Here is a 19,770-nt window from a genome sequence, read left to right as displayed (position 1 = left end):
GTGTTGTAGGCATTCTCCTTCTTGTTTGTCACCGATACAGTGAAGGAGAGCCTCTTGTTGTTAAAGCTGACCAGCATCTTCGAAGAGCTGCAAAACATCCCAATAATTGTTTACGTAACTGCATGACAACATCATCATTATTGCATGTATTTACAATAGAAATGATGCACATTCTATGAATAATCATTTGACAGATGTGCCCGCAAATACATGATGTTACCATTAGCTTGTGCCGTGGAAATAATACAAATAAAAAAACACATAACCTTACACTACCCTCCCTCTGGACGGTTTACAGTAAAACCACCATCCAGTTTATGAGGTGACGTCTGTCTGTGTCTGTCTCTACTGTGTATCATAAAGACTCATTCACGTCATTCGACATGGGTTTATAAGAGAGAGTGTGTATTCCTACTAGGGACACCTACATAGAGATGGGGCTGATCCCATACAGCAACACAGCTGGTCCCATACAACAACATTGGGGAATACTTTTGTTTATCTGTGGAGTGTCTTTTCTCCATAAGGTCTTGAACAGACCATACAGTACGTTGGAGGGAACATTTAGGAAGTTCTCACCTGGGAATATTCTCTCTTTTCTCCACGCTCAGCACCAGGTCACTCTCACACACGTCGTTGGATCCACAGTCTTTAGAGAATGGTATCTGTGGTATAAGAATGTACATAACACATGACCCCACCAGTGCCCCCCTCAAGTCACTCACACACTCACTGACATCATAACACATATGCACACACATAATCATCCATCTGCTGTTTATATTGCTTACTGCTTATACTGTTCATATTGTTTATACTGTTTATACTGTCCATACTGTATATTTTTTTGTACTTCTATTTTATTTTATTTTATTCTATTTCACTTTTGCATTTCACTGTATACTTGTATGCACGTGACAAATAAAGAATCTTGAATCTTGAATAACACCAAGTTAATATTTAGCAATTCAACTTTGACATTAAATCCATATACTACTGACATCTTACTGGAAGTAAATCATTAAAAACTCACAAAGAACTCCCAGGCGCTGGGTTTTAGGACATCCAGAACAGGACTGGCATCTGGGTTCTGCAGAGCGACGTCCACACGCAGACCGATGGAGCTGATGAAGTCTGGGGCCTCCTGTCGGTCAGCAATAGGAGATAGCATCAGTACTCACTGAGATTCAATCCAATAGGAAACCCTTGACCGAAATAGAACGACCCAAAATACACAATTCTCCCTTTCACTCTTGATCCTCGTGCTTGTTGAAATAAATATACCATAGGATTAAACACGAACAAAGATAGAGTAACACAATGAATGTGTGATAGAGGAAAACGAATCAAACCATTTCATATGATCCTTACCTGCACAATCACCTCGTAAGTTTCACAGACCCTCGTGGTGGAGACGCTGATGTCTTTCTGTACAAGCCTCTCTGAGTTACTAAACTGGCCTCTGGAGGTGACGCGAGATGACTGGAGGTCTGCATCCAGAGTCAGGTTATAGCTGATGGCTGGGTTGAGATATGAACGAGACGAGACCACAGGAGACCAAGAGACCAAGATCAGACCACTGTTTGTCACAGTATTATGTGAGACGCTAAAATGAGGTCCGCTGACTTTACAGTGATACTGCAGAGTGAGGTGAAGGTCAAATTAAACTACACTACAATAAAAAAAACAATACAAATTAGTACAACTTCATTATTGCACGTGGGGAAATGCATTTGGTCCTTGCCCACGCATAACACAAACTAACCTGGACGAATAAAGGTTAGTAAATAAAGATTAAATACTGTAGATAAAGGTTAGTAAATCAAAATTGAATGTTCAGGCCTCACCCACTGGTCCTACTGGCGGAGTGGGTTTGAAGGTAGCACTGAAACAAACAGAGGTGCTGAAGCAGGACACCGGTCTACCTCCCACTTTGCATGTCTTAGTCAGGATGCTGACCTTGTCAGGGCTGAAGGTGACCCCCGCTGTTACCACAGCCACACCTCTGGACCTGGGGACAGGGACAGGCTACTGAGAGAGGCCTCACTCACAGCAATATCACTCTGCTCCAGGTGTCAACCTGGTCAAGAATGGCTACAATGTAAGATGAAGGTGTTTTTTTTTTTTTATTCAGACTTGTTAGTGGCATGTTGGTGCTGGGCTGGAACAAAAATGTCAAGCCCAGGGATGATCCTAGGAATGTTCACTGATTTATTTGACTAATTAATGATAGATGATTAATAATAGATTGTCTCCTGCTACTGTACGATATGATACTGTATGTAACGATTTATGCCATCAATGAGTTATGCCATGAATGGCTCTGTACAGAGTGTGCTATGAAGATTGATTGATAGTGTTTCCTCAAATGATGTTATGATTATTAGTGTCATCAGCCGCTGTATAAAGTAGTTAGAATTGGCACAGACACAGCAGGGAATGGTCAGGATAATCCAACCTCTTCAGACCAAATCCATCCAGCTGTCCCATTCTCCATAAAGAGTGGGAGGAGGAAGGGAACACACTAAATGCTTTCCCACAGTGGAGTGCTGGGAGAGCTTCCCATGACATACAGAGCACATCTGCGTCATTCAACACACATTTGTGGAGGCTTGTACATTATGTTACATAATGACGTTCGTGTAATAATTGTTCTCTGCTCTTGGAAAGTAACAATGTTGAAGAAAGTGCAATCAAGACATCTCCCTATTTGTTTGTATGTGAAGTGTATGTATGTATTTGTTGTAAGTCGCTTTGGATAAAGGCGTCTGCTAAATGCCATAAATGTAAATGTAAATGTAAATGTAAATGTAAGTGTGTAAATTTTCCCTAATCGAACCGTCTCTCATGTGTGAGAGACACGCATGTTATTAATGGTAAACAGAACAGGCAAGTCTCACCAGAGCTGGATCACCTTCCCATAAGCCCCCACTGACACATCTGGGATGTTGTCACCGTTGAGATCCATGCTCGCGTCCAGCGACCTCCCGAAATACTGCAGGGCAGTGTCCAGTTTGGAGCCCAGGATTTTCTGAAAAAAAAAAAAAAAAACACACACAAAAAAACATGTATGAAACACAGTATGTCAATAACACTATATCAGATTATAGGAAGGCAACAGTTGGATCTGTATCAGACTCAGTAGTGTCGCCGAGGGCGAGATTAGTATGGCCTTTTCCTGGCCTAAACACCATTCCCAACGTTACCCAGTTAAGCACAGCAGGAATGGCCTATGGAGGAGAAGTGTCCTTCCTTGATTTGATCTATGAAATGACCCAGTTTGATGTGTAACTGTTTGATGACAAGTTGAATCAAAAGTGTATAACCACTGATTAATGATAAGTTGATTCAAAAGTGTGTAACTGATAAGTTGATTCAAATGTGTGTAACTGATAAGTTGATTCAAATGTGTGTAACTGATAAGTTGATTCAAATGTGTGTAACTGATTTATGATAAGTTGAGTCAAATATACAATAGGTTAATGATAAATGAGTTCAAGTATGTGCAAAAGGCAAAACTTAACAAAAGAAATTATAAAGGTAGTGTATGACTCCAGGTCAACATATCTAGTTGGACCTCGTAGTGATAACAGTTTAACTGATACTGGAGTAGGCAACCAGATGCATTAATGTTTGACTGTGTAATTCTTACTCAGAAATGATTGCTGAAGTAGGCCTTCATACTAATGTTTTACTGTATAATTCATGTGTGCTAATGAAAATTGTATACCATATGTTCTAGATGTTAACTTTGAGAAAGGCCTAGATTATTATGTTCAGAAAATAGACTAGAATTGCAGAGGTCCACAATGGGAAGTGGCCTTGAGTCCAGTATGAGCAGGAGAGTGATAAGTATGTCTAGTAGACATAACAACAGGTGCCCTTAGGACATGCCCAGGCATGAATGCGAACTCAGGGTGATGTAATGAACTAGATCGAATTCTATGCTTCACTGAGAACTAGATCGAATTCTATGCCTGACGTAATGAACTAGATAAGAAAGGGTGGGGGTAAAGGAAAGCCCCTTTGCAAACTATAAAAAGAGCTCCCTGGAGCAGTACATCGGTCATTCCCCGCTGCGGAGCGTAACACCTGAAGGACCGGAGCAGGAGTGAGTGTGTTGAAGATTACCCCTGAGTGGAAACTAGAGATTTTCATACTCTAGCAACCGAGCAGGAGGATCTCCTTGTCCAAAGCTCACACTCTGATTGAATTCTGACTGTCGGCCTCGCCACACTAGTACAACGGAGGACCTTGGCGGACCTTTTTGTTTGTATAACAACAGCTCTGGCGGATAGAGGAACCGGCTTCGCCCTGTACAAGTGAAACTGGGACTTCTCTAAATTTCACAGGCAGAGTAGGGACAGACTGATAGGTTTTATTCTTTTCTAATTTTTATCATTTTTGAATACTAGCATTTTACCATATAATCACTCTGCCTGTAATGCTGTAATGTTTTAAGCCATCATTAAATAATTTAACCTGCATTTAAAGGAACAGTTCACAATTTTAATTCTTAATTTTAATTTTTTATTATTATTATTATTTTTTTTATTATTTCTTATTTTTATATTTTTAGTCATCCCTCATAAGCCTTTTACCTCCTCCTGGTAACATAAAATATTATAGACTACTGTACATAATACATCTTAGGATCTGAAGGGTTATATCTGACCTCTTATTACCTCCTTTGGGTAAATTATCCTTACCGATAAACCCTTTATCCGCAACCACACCAACTGGCACTCATATAAGATTAGAGCGGTCGTTAACCATAGAGACTACCCACTTCGGTGTACAGTTTTTAGGTTTGGGGTGATTTTTCAGTTCAGCTGAGGTGGGTAGGGGAAGATATGGGGGGAACTATGGGATGTAGACCGTTAACAGCGGAGTGAATCTAATCGACACCAACCTACATAGGACCAGTCAGCATCTGACAGGGTAAGACCCCTCAGGCTGAGGATCCACAACTGTTATCAGATGGTTGGTCGGGAGTTCTGTACTGAGCTACCCGGGAGACATTTTTGTGTGTGTATCAGTTTCACCTCTCCATGCATTGAGCATTAGGAAGTAGGATTATCTGGTAGTGAGTATTCAGACTATGACTTGAGTCATGCTGTACCTGTGAGTACTCCATCCTGAGGCTCTTCTTGTCCCCATTGAAGACATAGATAATCCCTCTGTTGTTGTCCTCCAGTGGGGCTCCCACCACCACGTCACTGAAGCCGTCCATGTTGAGGTCAGGCACAGCTGCAATGGCCATCCCAAAACGAGCGTTCTCCAGGGGGGATGGACCCTTCAGGAAACCTTTGTCACTCAAGATGCCCTGTGGACACATGGATTAATTAATACAACACAATTAATACATTTGGTGTGTGTGTGTGTGTGTGTGTGTGTGTGTGTGTGTGTGTGTGTGTGTGTCTGTGTGTGTGTGTGTGTGTGTGTGTGTGTGTGTGTGTGTGTGTGTGTGTGTGTGTCTGCACACGTGTGTGCATGGTGCGTGTATGTGTAGTATGTGTGTGTCTGTGTGTGTCTTACCATGGTGAAAGAGAGGACATACACCTTTCCCCTCTCCTTCTTCTGTTGGCTCATGAACATGGGAGCTCCGACCAGCAGCAAGTCAGACACTCCATCACTGTCCACATCCACAGGACACAACACACTGCCATAATAGGAGCCTATCTACACAACCAGACAGAAGAAAATATGGATGTCAAGAATCAACGAAACATACGGGAACAAAATCAGACAACAAAGAATGGATGATAAACAGTCAAGAGGAGGCTGGTGGAGGTAGAAATCAGAGGACAGGTTCGGTCCATTCCATGCATTACAATGAGCCTGTCCTCCGATTTCTACCTCCTCCAGCCTCCCTGGTTACATGTCGTTCTCTCTCGTCTCTTACCTGATCACCCCTCTGTGAGTCCATCACGGTGGGCTGTCCTTTGGTGTTGATGAGGTACACAATGACTTGTCCCGTGTGGTTCGAACGAGGAGCGCCTGCCACATAATACTCCATACCACCATCATTCAGCGTTGTCACAGAGTAGCCTGGGCAGCCAAACAGAATACACAACTCTTTAAGCACCAGTTAAAAACCTCTCTCTTTCAATTAGCATTTTATCTATGCTGCTATCTCTGCTGATTTTATATTTCTTATTTTTATTGTAGTGATTAATTATGTTATAGTTGTTTTTAATCTGCTCTTGCACTGTATTGCACAGCACTTTGCTGACGTTTTGGTTATTCTCGTTTTTTTAATCTGTTCCTTTTTTCTTTCTTTTGCGCAGTATTATACAACACTTTGAGCTGCATTCTTATGTATGAAAGGTGCTATATAAATAAAAGCTTATTATTATTATTATAATAAATGTGTAAGAGTACCCACTACTAGAGGTTTTACTGTGGTGCAAAGGTGATATATCTTTGGTAAAAAAAGAAATTAATACATCATGGATTGGTACATTATGGTAAATTACAGACAGGAAATGCAAAGTATTGTACCTAATAGTGAACTGTCGTTTCTGTCGTCCAGTATCTTCTCAAACGCTGTCTTGGGGAAGATTTCTGATTTCTGGGGCATGTGATGAACCACAGTACCACTCCATCCATAGGCCCCCACTGCACCCAACATCATCATGTCCTACAAGGGGAGGACAATACCAAATACCAAGATCAAAACATGTTTGACATATAACCAACTGTATGACAGTATTGTTCTTAGCTCCTCTTACCTTGTTCTTGGTTTGGTGTGCACTGAAGCCCACTTGGGACATCTCCATTTGAAAGTCCCCCCCTTTGCCTGTGCCTGTGCCCCAAGAAAACACACAATGGTAAATGATATAACAATTACGTACAGTAAGACCATACTATGCCATTGTTAATGCAGATCTGCCCTCCGTAATATTCAGTCATAGTATTTATAATGACAGAAGAATAGTAATAGTATTGTGTAGTAATAGTAATAGTATAGTAAAAGTAATAATGACATAAGTACAACACACAGCAGCGTACCCTCTATGTTGAAGATTCGGTCTCCCAGTGTCCCAGCGATCTCCAGGAGAGCCTCTTCAGCTGACACATTGAAGAAGTACCTCTCTGTCGGAACACTGGCGATGGACTTAATCTCAGCTATCAGGTTTGAGGTGTCAATGTCATTTCTGATGTAATATCCTAAGACCTAAAAGAATTTGGAGAAGAATCCAGTATCAAAATGAAGAGCAGAACTCAACAACATAATCATGTCAATTCATAAGGCATCATACAGTTGCTGAAAACATAATACTGTGTATTACATTGTATTTGCAGTATTCAATAACGCGTTTTATATTTACTCACAGCAATGCCGAAACGGGTGATCTTTTCTTGCTCACATTTCCCAATGACATCGTCCCGGCGGTCCTTGTCGTGAGACTCTCCATCTGTCACGACCACCATCACCTTACTGGCCCCAGGACGAGCTCCATTCTGAGGCAGGAACGCATGCATTCTGAGACACAAACACAAACACATATCAATTCAATATCCATAACTATATCAATAAACAGAATACAAATTACATTTCGATAAACACATTTGGAGCAAGTGTTGAGGACATTTGAGGTTAGTATACAGTACAGTAGAGTTCCTAACCCTTTTGTTAATGTCTTTTTATAAATATAATGAGTCAGGAAGTGTGTCAGATTCCATCAAAGGGTCATCTAATGAGTAATGACCCGGTCACTAGAGAAGCAGAGGAAATGCCTCAGGCTGTGTTGGCACAGACTACATGTATGAAAGTACCTGGCAAATTCAATAGCCCGGAAGGTGTTGGTCTCCAAGCCCGACTTCTGTCCAATCTTTGCTGCAGCCGCTACAATTGAGTCTTTTGTTTTATACCTATCTAGAAGAAACTCAAAAGACGGATCAACCGCATACTGTATGATAGTGACCTAAAAGCAAAGACAAAAAAGTCAAACAATGGAAATGTGAAACTACATAAAGTAAGATCATTGATTTAGCCAATTCTTGAAATAGTGTAATATAATTTTGTCTGGTGCTATTGCACTGATTATATTGAACATTGATTATTGTGACAGCACTTACCTGAGTATTTTTAGGACCGATGTCCAAATTCTCCAAAAGTTTTTTAAGGAAAGCAACAACTGGAGCCCAGGGATATATACTGTTAGACCCGTCCAGAACTATGGCAATATCCATTGGACCACCACAAGCTAGTAAAAAGAGGAGAACATGCATTTAGGTAATTATTAATTTAAGTATTACATGTGCATTTTCCAATGTAATTATCAAAAGATGAATCAAATACGATATCGGACAAAAAAATAAGGGACTTATTCTGAAGGTGGGTGGAATAATTCAAGCACTCTTACTTTGAAGGGCAGGTGAGAAGGCAGGAAGGGGACTGAAGAGAGGGCTCACTTCTGCACAGACCCCTGGGTAAAAATATTGATTCCCACATTTCTGAGCCCAGAGAGGACCACATGTCTGGTATAGAAAGACAACACAGTTATATGAAAAGCTAAGACACAGCTAAAAACATCCAAACAACTCAATTACATCTAACATCAGATAATGATGTTCAACTACATATAACATCAGTGATAACATCAGATAGGAGTTCTCCAGGCAGGCAGTTGTAGAGATGTACGGATGTGAAGCTTGTTTACCATGAATCTATCTTCTCTGGCAGTGCGGGTGAGGGTCAAACCCAGAGTCATGTTGACGTCGATGTTCTTCACTGTTGATATGCTGACTGAGTCTGAAGTATGAGAGTAACTTGTGAGTTGTACTGTACAACACATTGCACATGGCATTGATTGGATAAACACACATGCACATACGCATGCACACAATACAAACACACGCTCTGAGGGATTAGCCTCATGAGAGTTGTGAAAGCTGAAGATGTCTTACTCTGCAGACCCAGCTTCTCACAGTTTGAGCTGGAACCTTGGATCTCACACTTATAGACATCCCCCTTTCTGTTGGGTGTGTATCCACTCCAGGGAGAGCCTACCAGCAACCTGGGAGAACACACACACACACACACACACACACACACACACACACACACACACACACACACACACAGAAATGTTTGCTAATTTATTACAAATAAAAAACTGAAATATCACATTTACATACGGATTCAGACTCTTTGCTATGACACTCGAAATGGAGCTCAGGTGCATCCTGTTTCCATTGATCATCCTTGAGATGTTTCTACGACTTGATTGGAGTCCACCTGTGGTAAATTCAATTGATTGGACATGATTTGGATTGGCACACACCTGTCTATATAAGGTCCCACAGTTGACAGTGCATGTCAGAGCAAAAACCAGGCCATGAGGTTGAAGGAATTGTCCGTAGACCTCCGAGACAGGAGGTCTACGGACAATTCTGAGGCACGGATCTGGGGAAGGGTAAAAAATGTCTGCAGTATTGAAGGTCCCCAAGAACACAGTAGCCTCCATCATTCTTAAATGGAAGAAGTTTGGAACCACCAAGACTCTTAAAGTGAGCAATAGGTGCCAAGAAGGAAGAAGCAAGAAGGGCCATCATCAGTGAGGTGACCAAGAACCCAATGGTCACTCTGACAGAGCTCCAGAGTTCCTCTGTGGAGATGGGAGAACCTTCCAGTAGAACAACCATCTCTGCAGCACTCCACCAATCAGGCCTTTATGGTAGAGTGGCCAGACGGAAGCCACTCCTCAGTAAAAAGCACATGATAGCCCACTTGGAGTTTGCCAAAAGGCACCTAAAGGACTCTCAGATTCTCTGGTCTGATGAAACCAAGATTGAACTCTTTGGCCTGAATGCCTAGCATCATGTCTGGAGGAAACCAGGCACCGCTCATCACCTGGCCAATACCATCCCTACGGTGAAGCATGATGGTGGCAGCATCATGCTGTGGGGATATTTTTCAGCGGCAGGGACCTAGTCAGGATCGGGGGAAAGATTAACGGAGCAAAGTATAGAGAGATCCTTGATGAAAACCTGCTCCAGAGCACTCAGGACCTCAGACTGGGGCGAAGATTCACCTTCCAACAGGACAACGACCCTAAGCACACAGCCAAGACAACGCAGGAGTGGCTTCGGGACAAGTCTCTGAATGTCCTTGAGTGGCCCAGCCAGAGCCCAGACTTGAACCCGATCAAACATCTCTGGAGAAACCTGAAAATAGCTGTGCACCGATGCTCCCCATCCAGCCTGACAGAGCTGGAGAGGATCTGCAGAGAAGAATGGGAGAAACACCCCAAATACAGGTGTGCCAAGCTTGTGGCGTCATACCCAAGAAGACTTGAGGCTGTAATCGCTGCCAAAGGTGCTTCAACAAAGTACAGAGTAAAGGGTCTGAATACTTATGTAAATGAGATTTCAGTTTTTTATTTGTAATAAATTAACAAACATTTCTAAAAACCTGTTTTGGCTTTGTCATTATGGGGTATTGTGTGTAGATTGATGAGGGGAAAAAAATAATTTAATCCATTTTAGAATAAGGCTGTAACATAACAAAATGTGGAAAAAATGAAGGAGTCTGAATACTTTACAAATGCAAATGCCAGTGCCAGTTTTGTCTTCTGCTACGGTCTGGGTAACCATGGGGACCACAGCGTTACCACCATGTGAGTCAGGACACACACCGCCACTAGATTACACAATGTAATGTAACACCTCCCATGTTAGTAATAAGTCATGATCATTACCGTCACACACCATAGAGATAAGCCACGTTTCCCCAATGTTATACACCTACTAGATTTCACATACTGTAGACATGTCGAGCCCACTCTGTTACACATCATTGAGGAAACATACTGTATCCTGTCCACTACAGTACACATCATTGAGGAAAGTCCCCAAACACACACACACACACACACAGACACACAGACACACACTCACACACACACACACACACACACACACACACACACACTCACACACACACACACACACACACACACACACACACACACACACACACACACACACACACACACTACTAGATTACACCCTGTAGAGAGACCACTCAGCATTCCTGGTGAAATGACACACAGGCAGACACTCACTAAACATCCGGTGTGAGATCAAACAAAAAAAACATTCAGAAACGCCCATATATGGGCACTCTCAGGTGTGTCAGTGTGCCTGCAAGGTCTTTTTGCTTTTGATGTTGCACGGAGGTGCTGTTTACGATGGGATAGGCTACATCTGTCTCTCAAAGTTGTATTAGGTGAATGTATACAGTGTGTCTGTGTGTGGTCAGGAAACTTGTGTACTTATGTGACATTAAACACAGTCTGAAAAGCAGACAAGCCCAGAGTGTGTCCTCTGATAACAGCAGTGTGTAGGAGGGACAGGGCTGACAACCTCACCAGCCTGCATCATAAAACCACGATGATAAGCAGCATGTCTTCCACTGGTTGCACAATTCCAGCTAAAGCAGCCATATAAACTTGGAAGTGTTGGGGCGAGGCTACAAGTGCTAGCATTAGCATTCCATTGCATAGTAATGTTGTTCCTTAGGACATTCAGGAACTTCCCAACTTCAGCTTTTATTGTGAAGAGGTGACTCAGTCAGCAGCGTGGTTCAGATAGACAGACAAAGGACGTCACCGACTCTTTATGCTCTGGTGTGCCTTCGCTAAAGCCCACACTCTCAGACAGGAAACAGCCAATTAAAACAAAGGGAATGAACTTTGACCGGGGCCTGTGATGTCATCTGCTCTGGCTCTCCATACAACAAGGCACCACTCTTGTCTCTCTTCAGAGAACCCTGGGCTGTCCCCATTCAGACGCACGGCTACAAACCTTTATCCTCCTCACTCCAAGGGGTATATGTCAAGAGGTGAAGGCACACAAGAATACATCTCTGTTAAACCACACTCAATATAAACCCATTTGAGGGAATTCAGCAATCAGTTTAAGTGGTGTACGGTGTGAGAGGGGGACATGTATTTACTGATTTTGTTGAAAGTCCCTATTCAAATCTATTATGAAATGTTTTTCTATTGGAGACAGGCGCATAGGAAATGTTTACTTTTACGTTAAGCCTGACCCTAACCATTATGTTATTCTCCCGTCAAAAGTCACCAGAATTGCTTGTTTGATGAGTTGGGATTGGTATACTGACAAATATGTGCAACGCTCATGAGTGGTCTTGTGATCAGAGCTATTTGTCAGGTCTGGACGGGTGCACTCAGCTGGTAAATCAGCTGGAGGCCTAGTGTCATTTACCTGACTAATAATTAGACCCAATAATTTCATGCTTTTCACTCACGCTAACCACTACGTTATTGTCTCAACAAAAGTCCACAGAATTGCTCGTTTAACAGTTGATATGCAACATTTTCCCTGGGTAGAAAGGGGGGCACACCCACCTCACCCCCTCACTTTTAACGTCTTCCTTGGTAGCAATGTTTCCTTACACACAGGGTAAATGTGCCATAGGTTAAGCCCCAGTCTCCATGTTTGTTTGTAATGGAAATGAAAAGAAGGCAGTTATTTCCCAAGAGAAATATTCAAAAGGAAAATGCCTCCACTGAGATCTCCCGGATGCAGACGCCACCATGGACCACAGGAAGTGTGTGTGTCTGTGAGATGTGAACTCAAAAGCGTGTGTGTGTGTGTGTGTGTGTGTGTGTGTGTGTGTGTGTGTGTGTGTGTGTGTGTGTGTGTGTGTGTGTGTGTGTGCGCGCGCGCAAATGTGTGTGGTTATTGTTTCAGATGTGTCCATACATTATATTGTGTTTGAAGTGTCTGCATCCGGACCCAATCATGCTGAGTGTCATGTGACCTGCCAAGGACAGGAACACAGTGGCTTGAGAAAGCGGATGCACACAGTGGGGATCATTCCGACCCCAACCAAACTAGCTACATCATCTTATTTTAGCTCTGCTGGAATGTGCTGTATACTACATATGCGTACACAGCATGAGTGAGAATGTGTGAAATAATAGCCTACTATTGTACATAAGCACAGTGAGGTGTTTATGAGTAAATGTATTGGTGTGCAAATCTTACACCTGGAAAAACAAAATGTATTTGTTGTAAGTCGCTTTGGATAAAGGCGTCTGCTAAATGCCATAAATGTAAATGTACAAAAACAAAAACAGAACAGGGCCATCCCTAACACAAACCTGCTACCTTTGAGTCATTCTGTGGTTCTTTAATATAATGCATTCAAACAAGCCCTGTTTACTGTTCCCCTTACAAATGTCATACAGTACTGTATGTCTGAGTCAGTCGTCTCACCATTTGCCCTGATGGTTGCTGAACTGTTGCACAGTGTATCCAAACTCCTCCAGCACTGGTCCAGAGAATACCTTGGCTCCGGCTGTCCCCACATTGAAGCCCAAGGCCCAGGGGATGCTCCAACCTGCAGGGATACACACACACACACACACACACACACACACACACACACACACACACACACACACACACACACACACACACACACACACACACACACACACACACACAACACATACACATCACACCTCTGTCACAAATAACAACCTCTCCGCAGCCACAAATATGCTGCAGGGTTAATGTAAAAGGTGTAATGTAAGAAGACACTTTATTCACCCGTGGACTGATAGTTATTGGGAGCTTCAAGTTGCCATAATAAGCCATAGGAGTTAGAATCAATCAACCAATTGATTTTGTGTGTGTGTGTGTGTGTGTGTGTGTGTGTGTGTGTGTGTGTGTACTAAAGTGTCATCTGAGTGTGCTATGACCTAGTTTCCAGGGTCCTACAACGGTACCAAATATAACAACAAAGTCCTTACAACCAACCGCAACAATAAAAAGACAGCATTATGCTGCGTCAAGTCTTGTGGTATACGATCCATAAAGGCATCACACATAAGGCATTCATAGTGTAACATACAGTAAGACAGTGTTCAACATCATACAAAGATCATGTGATTTTTAGGTTCCCGGATAATCTATCATCTCAATAAATACTATCCACTTAATGTAAGTACATTTATCAATCACAATAACTAATACGGACACAGACAAGTAGCCTAAAGCGCTTATGTTAGATTTATGATAATTGTACTAGATTAGAGCTAAATTAGGATTTTGGTGACCGTACGTTCATTCCCTATACTGATGGTGGTGTGGGTGTGGGGTGAGGTGAGGTATCTGGCTGTATCAACAGAATCTGTGATCGCTAGCTGGACAAGTCACAGCATGATGTGTGTGTGTGCAGATGATGGTTCAGAGGACCAGACAAGTCGGTGCAGTAGCTATAGAAGCTGGTTACAGAAGAAAACAGCACTTAAAGGGGCTTATTTAGGTCAGTCGTGGGCGCGTTTATCAAATCACAACTGAGGTCTCTCAGGACAATAAAACAACACGCATGGCTCCATCCAGAACAGAGCCCACCGGACACAGACACTGGGTGAGACAATGAACACTTAACTGGCAAAGTTAATAACGGAATCAACATAAAGGGAATTAAGTGGTCTGTGCATTTTGTGCTCCTATATCTCAAGGCCAACATGAAAATTTGTTTTGTGGGCTGGTGTCATCGTTATCAGGTTAAGTTCACACATACGAGTGGAAGGCCCAACCCAACCCAACCCAGGCCAAGTGAACTTCAAACGTCCTGACAAACAACGTCGTTGCACTTCTGTATTGCAACATCTTGCTGCATAACTCTAAGATATAGTTAAGATATTGTAGGTTAAGGGAGAATAAAACTAGATCACTCAATTTCAATAATACATATTCTACACAATAATTAACAAAAGAATTATCCTATCATGGCAACATAATCATGTGAGGATGAGATTGCAGTTGATAAGAGTGTGTGTGTGTGTGTGTGCGCGTTCATGTGTGCGTGCGTGCGTGTGTGCGTGTGTGCGTGCGTGCGTGTGTGCGTGCGTGTGTGTGTGTGTGTGTGTATATATACAGTGGGGGAAATAATTATTTGATCCCCTGCTGATTTTGTTAGTTTGCCTGATTACAAAGAAATGAGCGGTCTATAATTTTTATGGTACTTTTATTTTAACAAATAGAGACAGAATATCAACAAAGAAGTCCAGAAAAAACACATTATATAAAGTTATAAATTCATTTGCATTTGATCGAAGGAAATAAGTATTTGATCCCCTACAAACCAGCAAGAATTCTGGCTCATACAGACCGGTTATATGCCCATGAGGCACACAGATTACTCCTGTCACTTTAAGAAAGTACTCCTAATCTCTGCTTGTTATGGGTATAAAAGACACCTGTCAATAGAATCAATCTCTTCCATTCCAACCTCTCCACCACCATGGGCAAGACCAAAGAACATTCAAAAGACATCAGCGTAAGAGTTGTAGACCTGCCCAAGGCTGGAATGGGCTACAAGACCATCAGCAAGAAGCTTGGTGAGAAGGAGACAACTGTTGGTGTCGGCCTGGAGCTCCATGCAAGATCTCGCCTCGTGGGGTAAGATTGATCATGAGAAGGGTGAGGGATCAGCCCAGAACTACACGGGAGGAGCTTGGTAATGATCTCAAGGCAGCTGGGACCACAGTCAACAAGAAAACCATTGGTAACACACTACACCGTAACGGATTGAAATCCTGCAGTGCCCGCAAGGTCCCCCTGCTCAAGAAGGCACATGTACAGGCCCATCTGAAGTTTGCCAATGAACACTTAAATGATTCAGAGAAGGCTTGGGAGAAGGTGATGTGGTCAGATGAGACCAAAATTGAACTCTTTGGCACATTTCGTGTTTGGAGGGAGAGAAATGCTGAATGCTACAATCCCAAGAACACCATCCCCACCGTCAAACACGGAGGTGGAAACATTATGCTTTGGGGTTGTTTCTCTGCTAAGGGTTAGGGTTAGGGTTAGGGTTAGGGTACAGGACGACTTCACTGCATTGAGGGGCCAATGGACGGGGCCATGTACCGTAAGATCTTGGACGAGAACCTCCTTCCCTCAGCCAGAGCACTGAGGATGGGTCGTGGATGGGTCTTCCAGCATGACAATGACCCAAAACATACGGCCAAGGCAACAAAGGAGTGGCTCAAGAAGAAGCACACTAAGGTCATGGAGTGGCCTAGCTAGTCTCCAGACCTTAATCCTATAGAAAATTTGTGGAGGGAGCTGAAGCTTCGAGTTGCCAAGCAAAAGCCTTGAAACCTTCAGGATTTGGAGAGGATCTGTAAAGAGGAGTGGACCAAAATCCCTCCTGAGATGTGTGCAAACCTGGTGACCAACTACAAGAAACGTTTGACTTCTGTGCTTGCCAACAAGGGTTTCTCCACCAAGTACTAAGTCATGTTTTGCTTGGGGATCAAATACTTATTTCCTTCGATGAAATGCAAATTAATTGATAACTTTATATAGTATGTTTTTCTGGACTTTTTTTTTTGATATTCTGTGTCTATTTGTTAAAATAAAAGTACCATAAAAATTATAGACCGCTCATTTCTTTGTAATCGGGCAAACTAACAAAATCAGCAGGGGATCAAATAATTATTTCCCCCACTGTATGTGTGGAAAAGTAGCAATTGAAACCTTCGCTGCAAAAACAGACTTCAAACGTGAACAGTGAACAGTGAACAGTCCGATGTAAAAACATACCCACACTGCATCCTGTGCTACTCACTGATAAAACTGATAAAACTGAGATAACTGATAAAAGTAACTCCCTAGATCCGAAAATATTTGTAAACTCATCTACAGGACTTGCCTAGGCTAGAATGTTTACTATTGACTGATTTTCAAGTGGTCATGGAGTAACATACCAACACCATATCAGGACTCATCAGCAAATTTCATTTCATTCCGCTGGTGGGAGTATTTCAACTCTGTTACACTCACCCCTCTCGATACCACAGCAACCTCAGCCATTGAGCTGAACACATCAGGGGATCCGAGTCAATGAGCACCACTGTGACTGACGTCAAGTTGCTGAAAACAGTTTTGTCTGGCACAACGGATTTGCTCATACGAGTCTCGAACCTGCAACCTCTGAATTGCAAACACACGTGACCGTCGTCTGAAATACCCGATGTAAACAAGGTACGCCACCGAAATGGTAGCAATTCGTTGGCGCTGATGAGTGAGTTTACCCCTTTTCAACTCGGTTACACTCTGCAAGGGATGTGATGATATAAGACCCCCACCCCCCCAAAGAGTACAGTAGGATCTGAGAGTTTGTTTATATGCTTGGGTCTTCCTGTTTTTCACATGAGAATTGTGGTCACATGGGTATAGTCATTACTGCACATCCCCTGCCCTAACACAAAGCAAAACAACCTGGGTCAATTTCAATGCACTGCAAGGTTTCTCTGACTGAGCATCAGTTGCAGACTCAACATATCACTAAACCGTATACCACGTTTGGTAAAAGTGTTGCAAGTCTCTGATGGCATTTCAGAATATTTGAAAATCTAGTATTATATACTATGTATATACACTATACACTATATATACTATAATAAGTATATTGCTACTACAAAAAGGACATAAACACTTAACATTTAAGGACATAAACACATAAACACCACAAGAGATTATGATCGAAGAGAGAGCTGAGAAGGCCTGGAGTTTCCCTGTGAGGCAGCAACAGTGTAAATGTGTTTTCACACAAACCAATCTTTGACTTCTGACAATATTTTCCATGATAAAAATGGACATTGTGGCTGTCACTGACTGACTATGTGAGATGTTTGTGAGAAATGTTCCGTCTCTAGGCTAGAGATGATCCACCACATGCATGCCTCATCAGTGTGTTCCCCATCTGTCACTGTGGAAACAGGGAATCCGGGCAATGACAGAGGCACAAAGAGGACCTTTAATTGGAGGGACTAGATACAGTCTGCAGGAGAGAGGGAGAGAGGGAGGGAGAGGTGTGACACTGTTAGGAGAGAGAGAGAGAGAGAGAGAGAGAGAGACAGACAGACAGACAGACAGACAGACAGACAGACAGACAGACAGAAACAGAGTGAGAAGCGAGGGAGAGAAAGAAAGGGGGAGAAGAGAGAGAGGGGATGAGAGAGAGAGTGTGAAGCGAGAGAGAGAGGGAAATGGGGTAGAGGAGAGAGGGGTGAGAGATAGAGAGACATTAAGAGAGCGTAGTGAGAAAAACTTGGTGATAGAAAGAGAGAGAGAGAGAGAGAGAGAGAGGGAAAGAGAGAGAAAGACAGAGACAGAGAGAAAGAGAGTGAAATAGAGAGAGAGAGAGAGAGACAGAGACAGAGCCCTAGTAACCTTGCTGATTCTGTCCCAATGTGATTCCACTCGGCTGGCTGCTTTGTGTGCAGCAGGCTGGATAACCCAGTTTATATCCCTACTCTGTGAGCAGCTCACTGGACAGCTGTTGGTTGGGTAGGGATCTCAGATGAATCTATGTCCACTTATACCTTCACTACGATCTACTACAGCCTACTGTAGTCCTACTGTCATATACATTTACATTTTAGACATTTAGCAGACGCCTTTATCCAAAGCGACTTAAAACAAGTACATTTGTCTAAAGTAAGTGAATCATCTATACATCAGTCATCACAAGAAAAACAAATCTATGCTAGGACCAGGGGCCATTGGCAGTCACAATGCTAGAAGAAGGAAGGATTACTTTTTTTTTCTTCTTTTAATTATTAACAGTAGAGAAACTGGGGGGTAGTGGGGATGAAGAGGTCTTTAGGAGCAACAGTCAAGATGTAGCCTGAAGGGATGGGTCTTCAGTCTACGGCGGAAGATAGTTAGTGACTAAAAAGCATATGACATAGTGGTAGAACTGAAGAGTCAGAACTGCCACCAGCAACAAGGAATCACAGAGCCATGAATCAATACATAGCCTCTAACTACTGTGAAAACAGTGTCATCCTTTGTGAGTCGTCAGACTAGAGTTTGATACTGCTGGTGTCCTGGTGTCTAGATGGTTGTTGCAGCATGCTCACCTGCACACTGCCCTAGGGTGTGTTGAGTGCTGCTAACCTGAGAGTAACCCAACACTACCTCATTACTGGATATATAGCCTGCCAATAATGATTTTCATCGCTTCAGGCCACAACAATCTGAACACACATATAATAGGAACCGGTTCTTTCCCTACACTGACTTTATTCATATCATCTATAGAGGCTACAATAAAATTACTTTTTACGATATTTGAGAATCAAATATCCATAAGATCAGAATGATTCACTAGTAAATCTATTCTCTTGATGTCCTTGTCATGCTTTGAATGCCATACAGTGACCATCATGTTCCTGATAGAATGTGCCTGGGTAAAATATTATCATTTTGGAATGAGGAGGATACCCTTGAGCAGTTAATGTAATGTTTAACAATGCAGTATCAATTGAGATCGTTGTTGAGAAAAACATAAAACATAAGCCTATTGCACTGGTTGGTTCTCTGACACCTGACACTCCCCGCAGAATAAAGTTGCATACTCTAGTATCATGAAAACGCATTAATTACAGTAGACATAGGATAGATTTAGTTGCGTATAGGGCTACAATTAAATATGCAAAACTATAGTACACATGATCTCAGTAATAATCGCATGAAATTAAGTTGATTAAAAACGTACTTTGGATCAAGAGCAGCGTTAACACAGTCCTCTGGGGATTTAAATCCATCGTTGCAATTGACAGTGGGAAATGCTGATAAATGGGTTGCCTTTTTCTGCTCCGTGCGGCTTGTAACGTCTCCGTGCGGTTTCAGTGGTCTTCTCTAACTTCAGTGAAGTTTCAGCCGTGCCCGCAGGGAAGAGGAGGACGCGGAGAGTGGGCGGGC

General features: G+C 42.5%; 1 protein-coding gene across 1 annotated transcript in view; it reads right to left on the bottom strand.

Annotated features, from left to right (window-relative positions):
• itga2.2 (integrin, alpha 2 (CD49B, alpha 2 subunit of VLA-2 receptor), tandem duplicate 2) overlaps window positions 1-19,678 on the bottom strand; it is a 23,628-nt gene extending 3,950 nt beyond the window's left edge. The window contains exons 1-20 of the mRNA XM_083670792.1: window positions 19,565-19,678; window positions 13,261-13,384; window positions 8,917-9,026; window positions 8,670-8,761; window positions 8,373-8,487; window positions 8,086-8,213; window positions 7,783-7,931; window positions 7,339-7,489; window positions 7,015-7,180; window positions 6,735-6,808; window positions 6,505-6,643; window positions 5,906-6,051; window positions 5,539-5,682; window positions 5,123-5,326; window positions 2,901-3,031; window positions 1,848-2,011; window positions 1,372-1,520; window positions 1,034-1,144; window positions 580-665; window positions 1-87 (exon numbers count right to left, since the gene is read on the bottom strand). The exon at window positions 1-87 is cut by the window's left edge and continues 55 nt beyond it. Coding sequence (XP_083526918.1) covers window positions 1-87; window positions 580-665; window positions 1,034-1,144; window positions 1,372-1,520; window positions 1,848-2,011; window positions 2,901-3,031; window positions 5,123-5,326; window positions 5,539-5,682; window positions 5,906-6,051; window positions 6,505-6,643; window positions 6,735-6,808; window positions 7,015-7,180; window positions 7,339-7,489; window positions 7,783-7,931; window positions 8,086-8,213; window positions 8,373-8,487; window positions 8,670-8,761; window positions 8,917-9,026; window positions 13,261-13,384; window positions 19,565-19,613 — 2,519 coding nt within the window. The 5' untranslated portion in view covers window positions 19,614-19,678. The remainder of the gene's footprint in view (window positions 88-579; window positions 666-1,033; window positions 1,145-1,371; window positions 1,521-1,847; window positions 2,012-2,900; window positions 3,032-5,122; window positions 5,327-5,538; window positions 5,683-5,905; window positions 6,052-6,504; window positions 6,644-6,734; window positions 6,809-7,014; window positions 7,181-7,338; window positions 7,490-7,782; window positions 7,932-8,085; window positions 8,214-8,372; window positions 8,488-8,669; window positions 8,762-8,916; window positions 9,027-13,260; window positions 13,385-19,564) is intronic.
• Window positions 19,679-19,770: the final 92 nt, after the last annotated feature.

This window comes from Argentina silus, assembly GCF_951799395.1.
Source record: "Argentina silus genome assembly, chromosome: 5".
In the NCBI taxonomy this organism is placed as follows: domain Eukaryota; kingdom Metazoa; phylum Chordata; class Actinopteri; order Argentiniformes; family Argentinidae; genus Argentina; species Argentina silus.
This window is presented reverse-complemented; position numbering and strand designations above follow the sequence as displayed.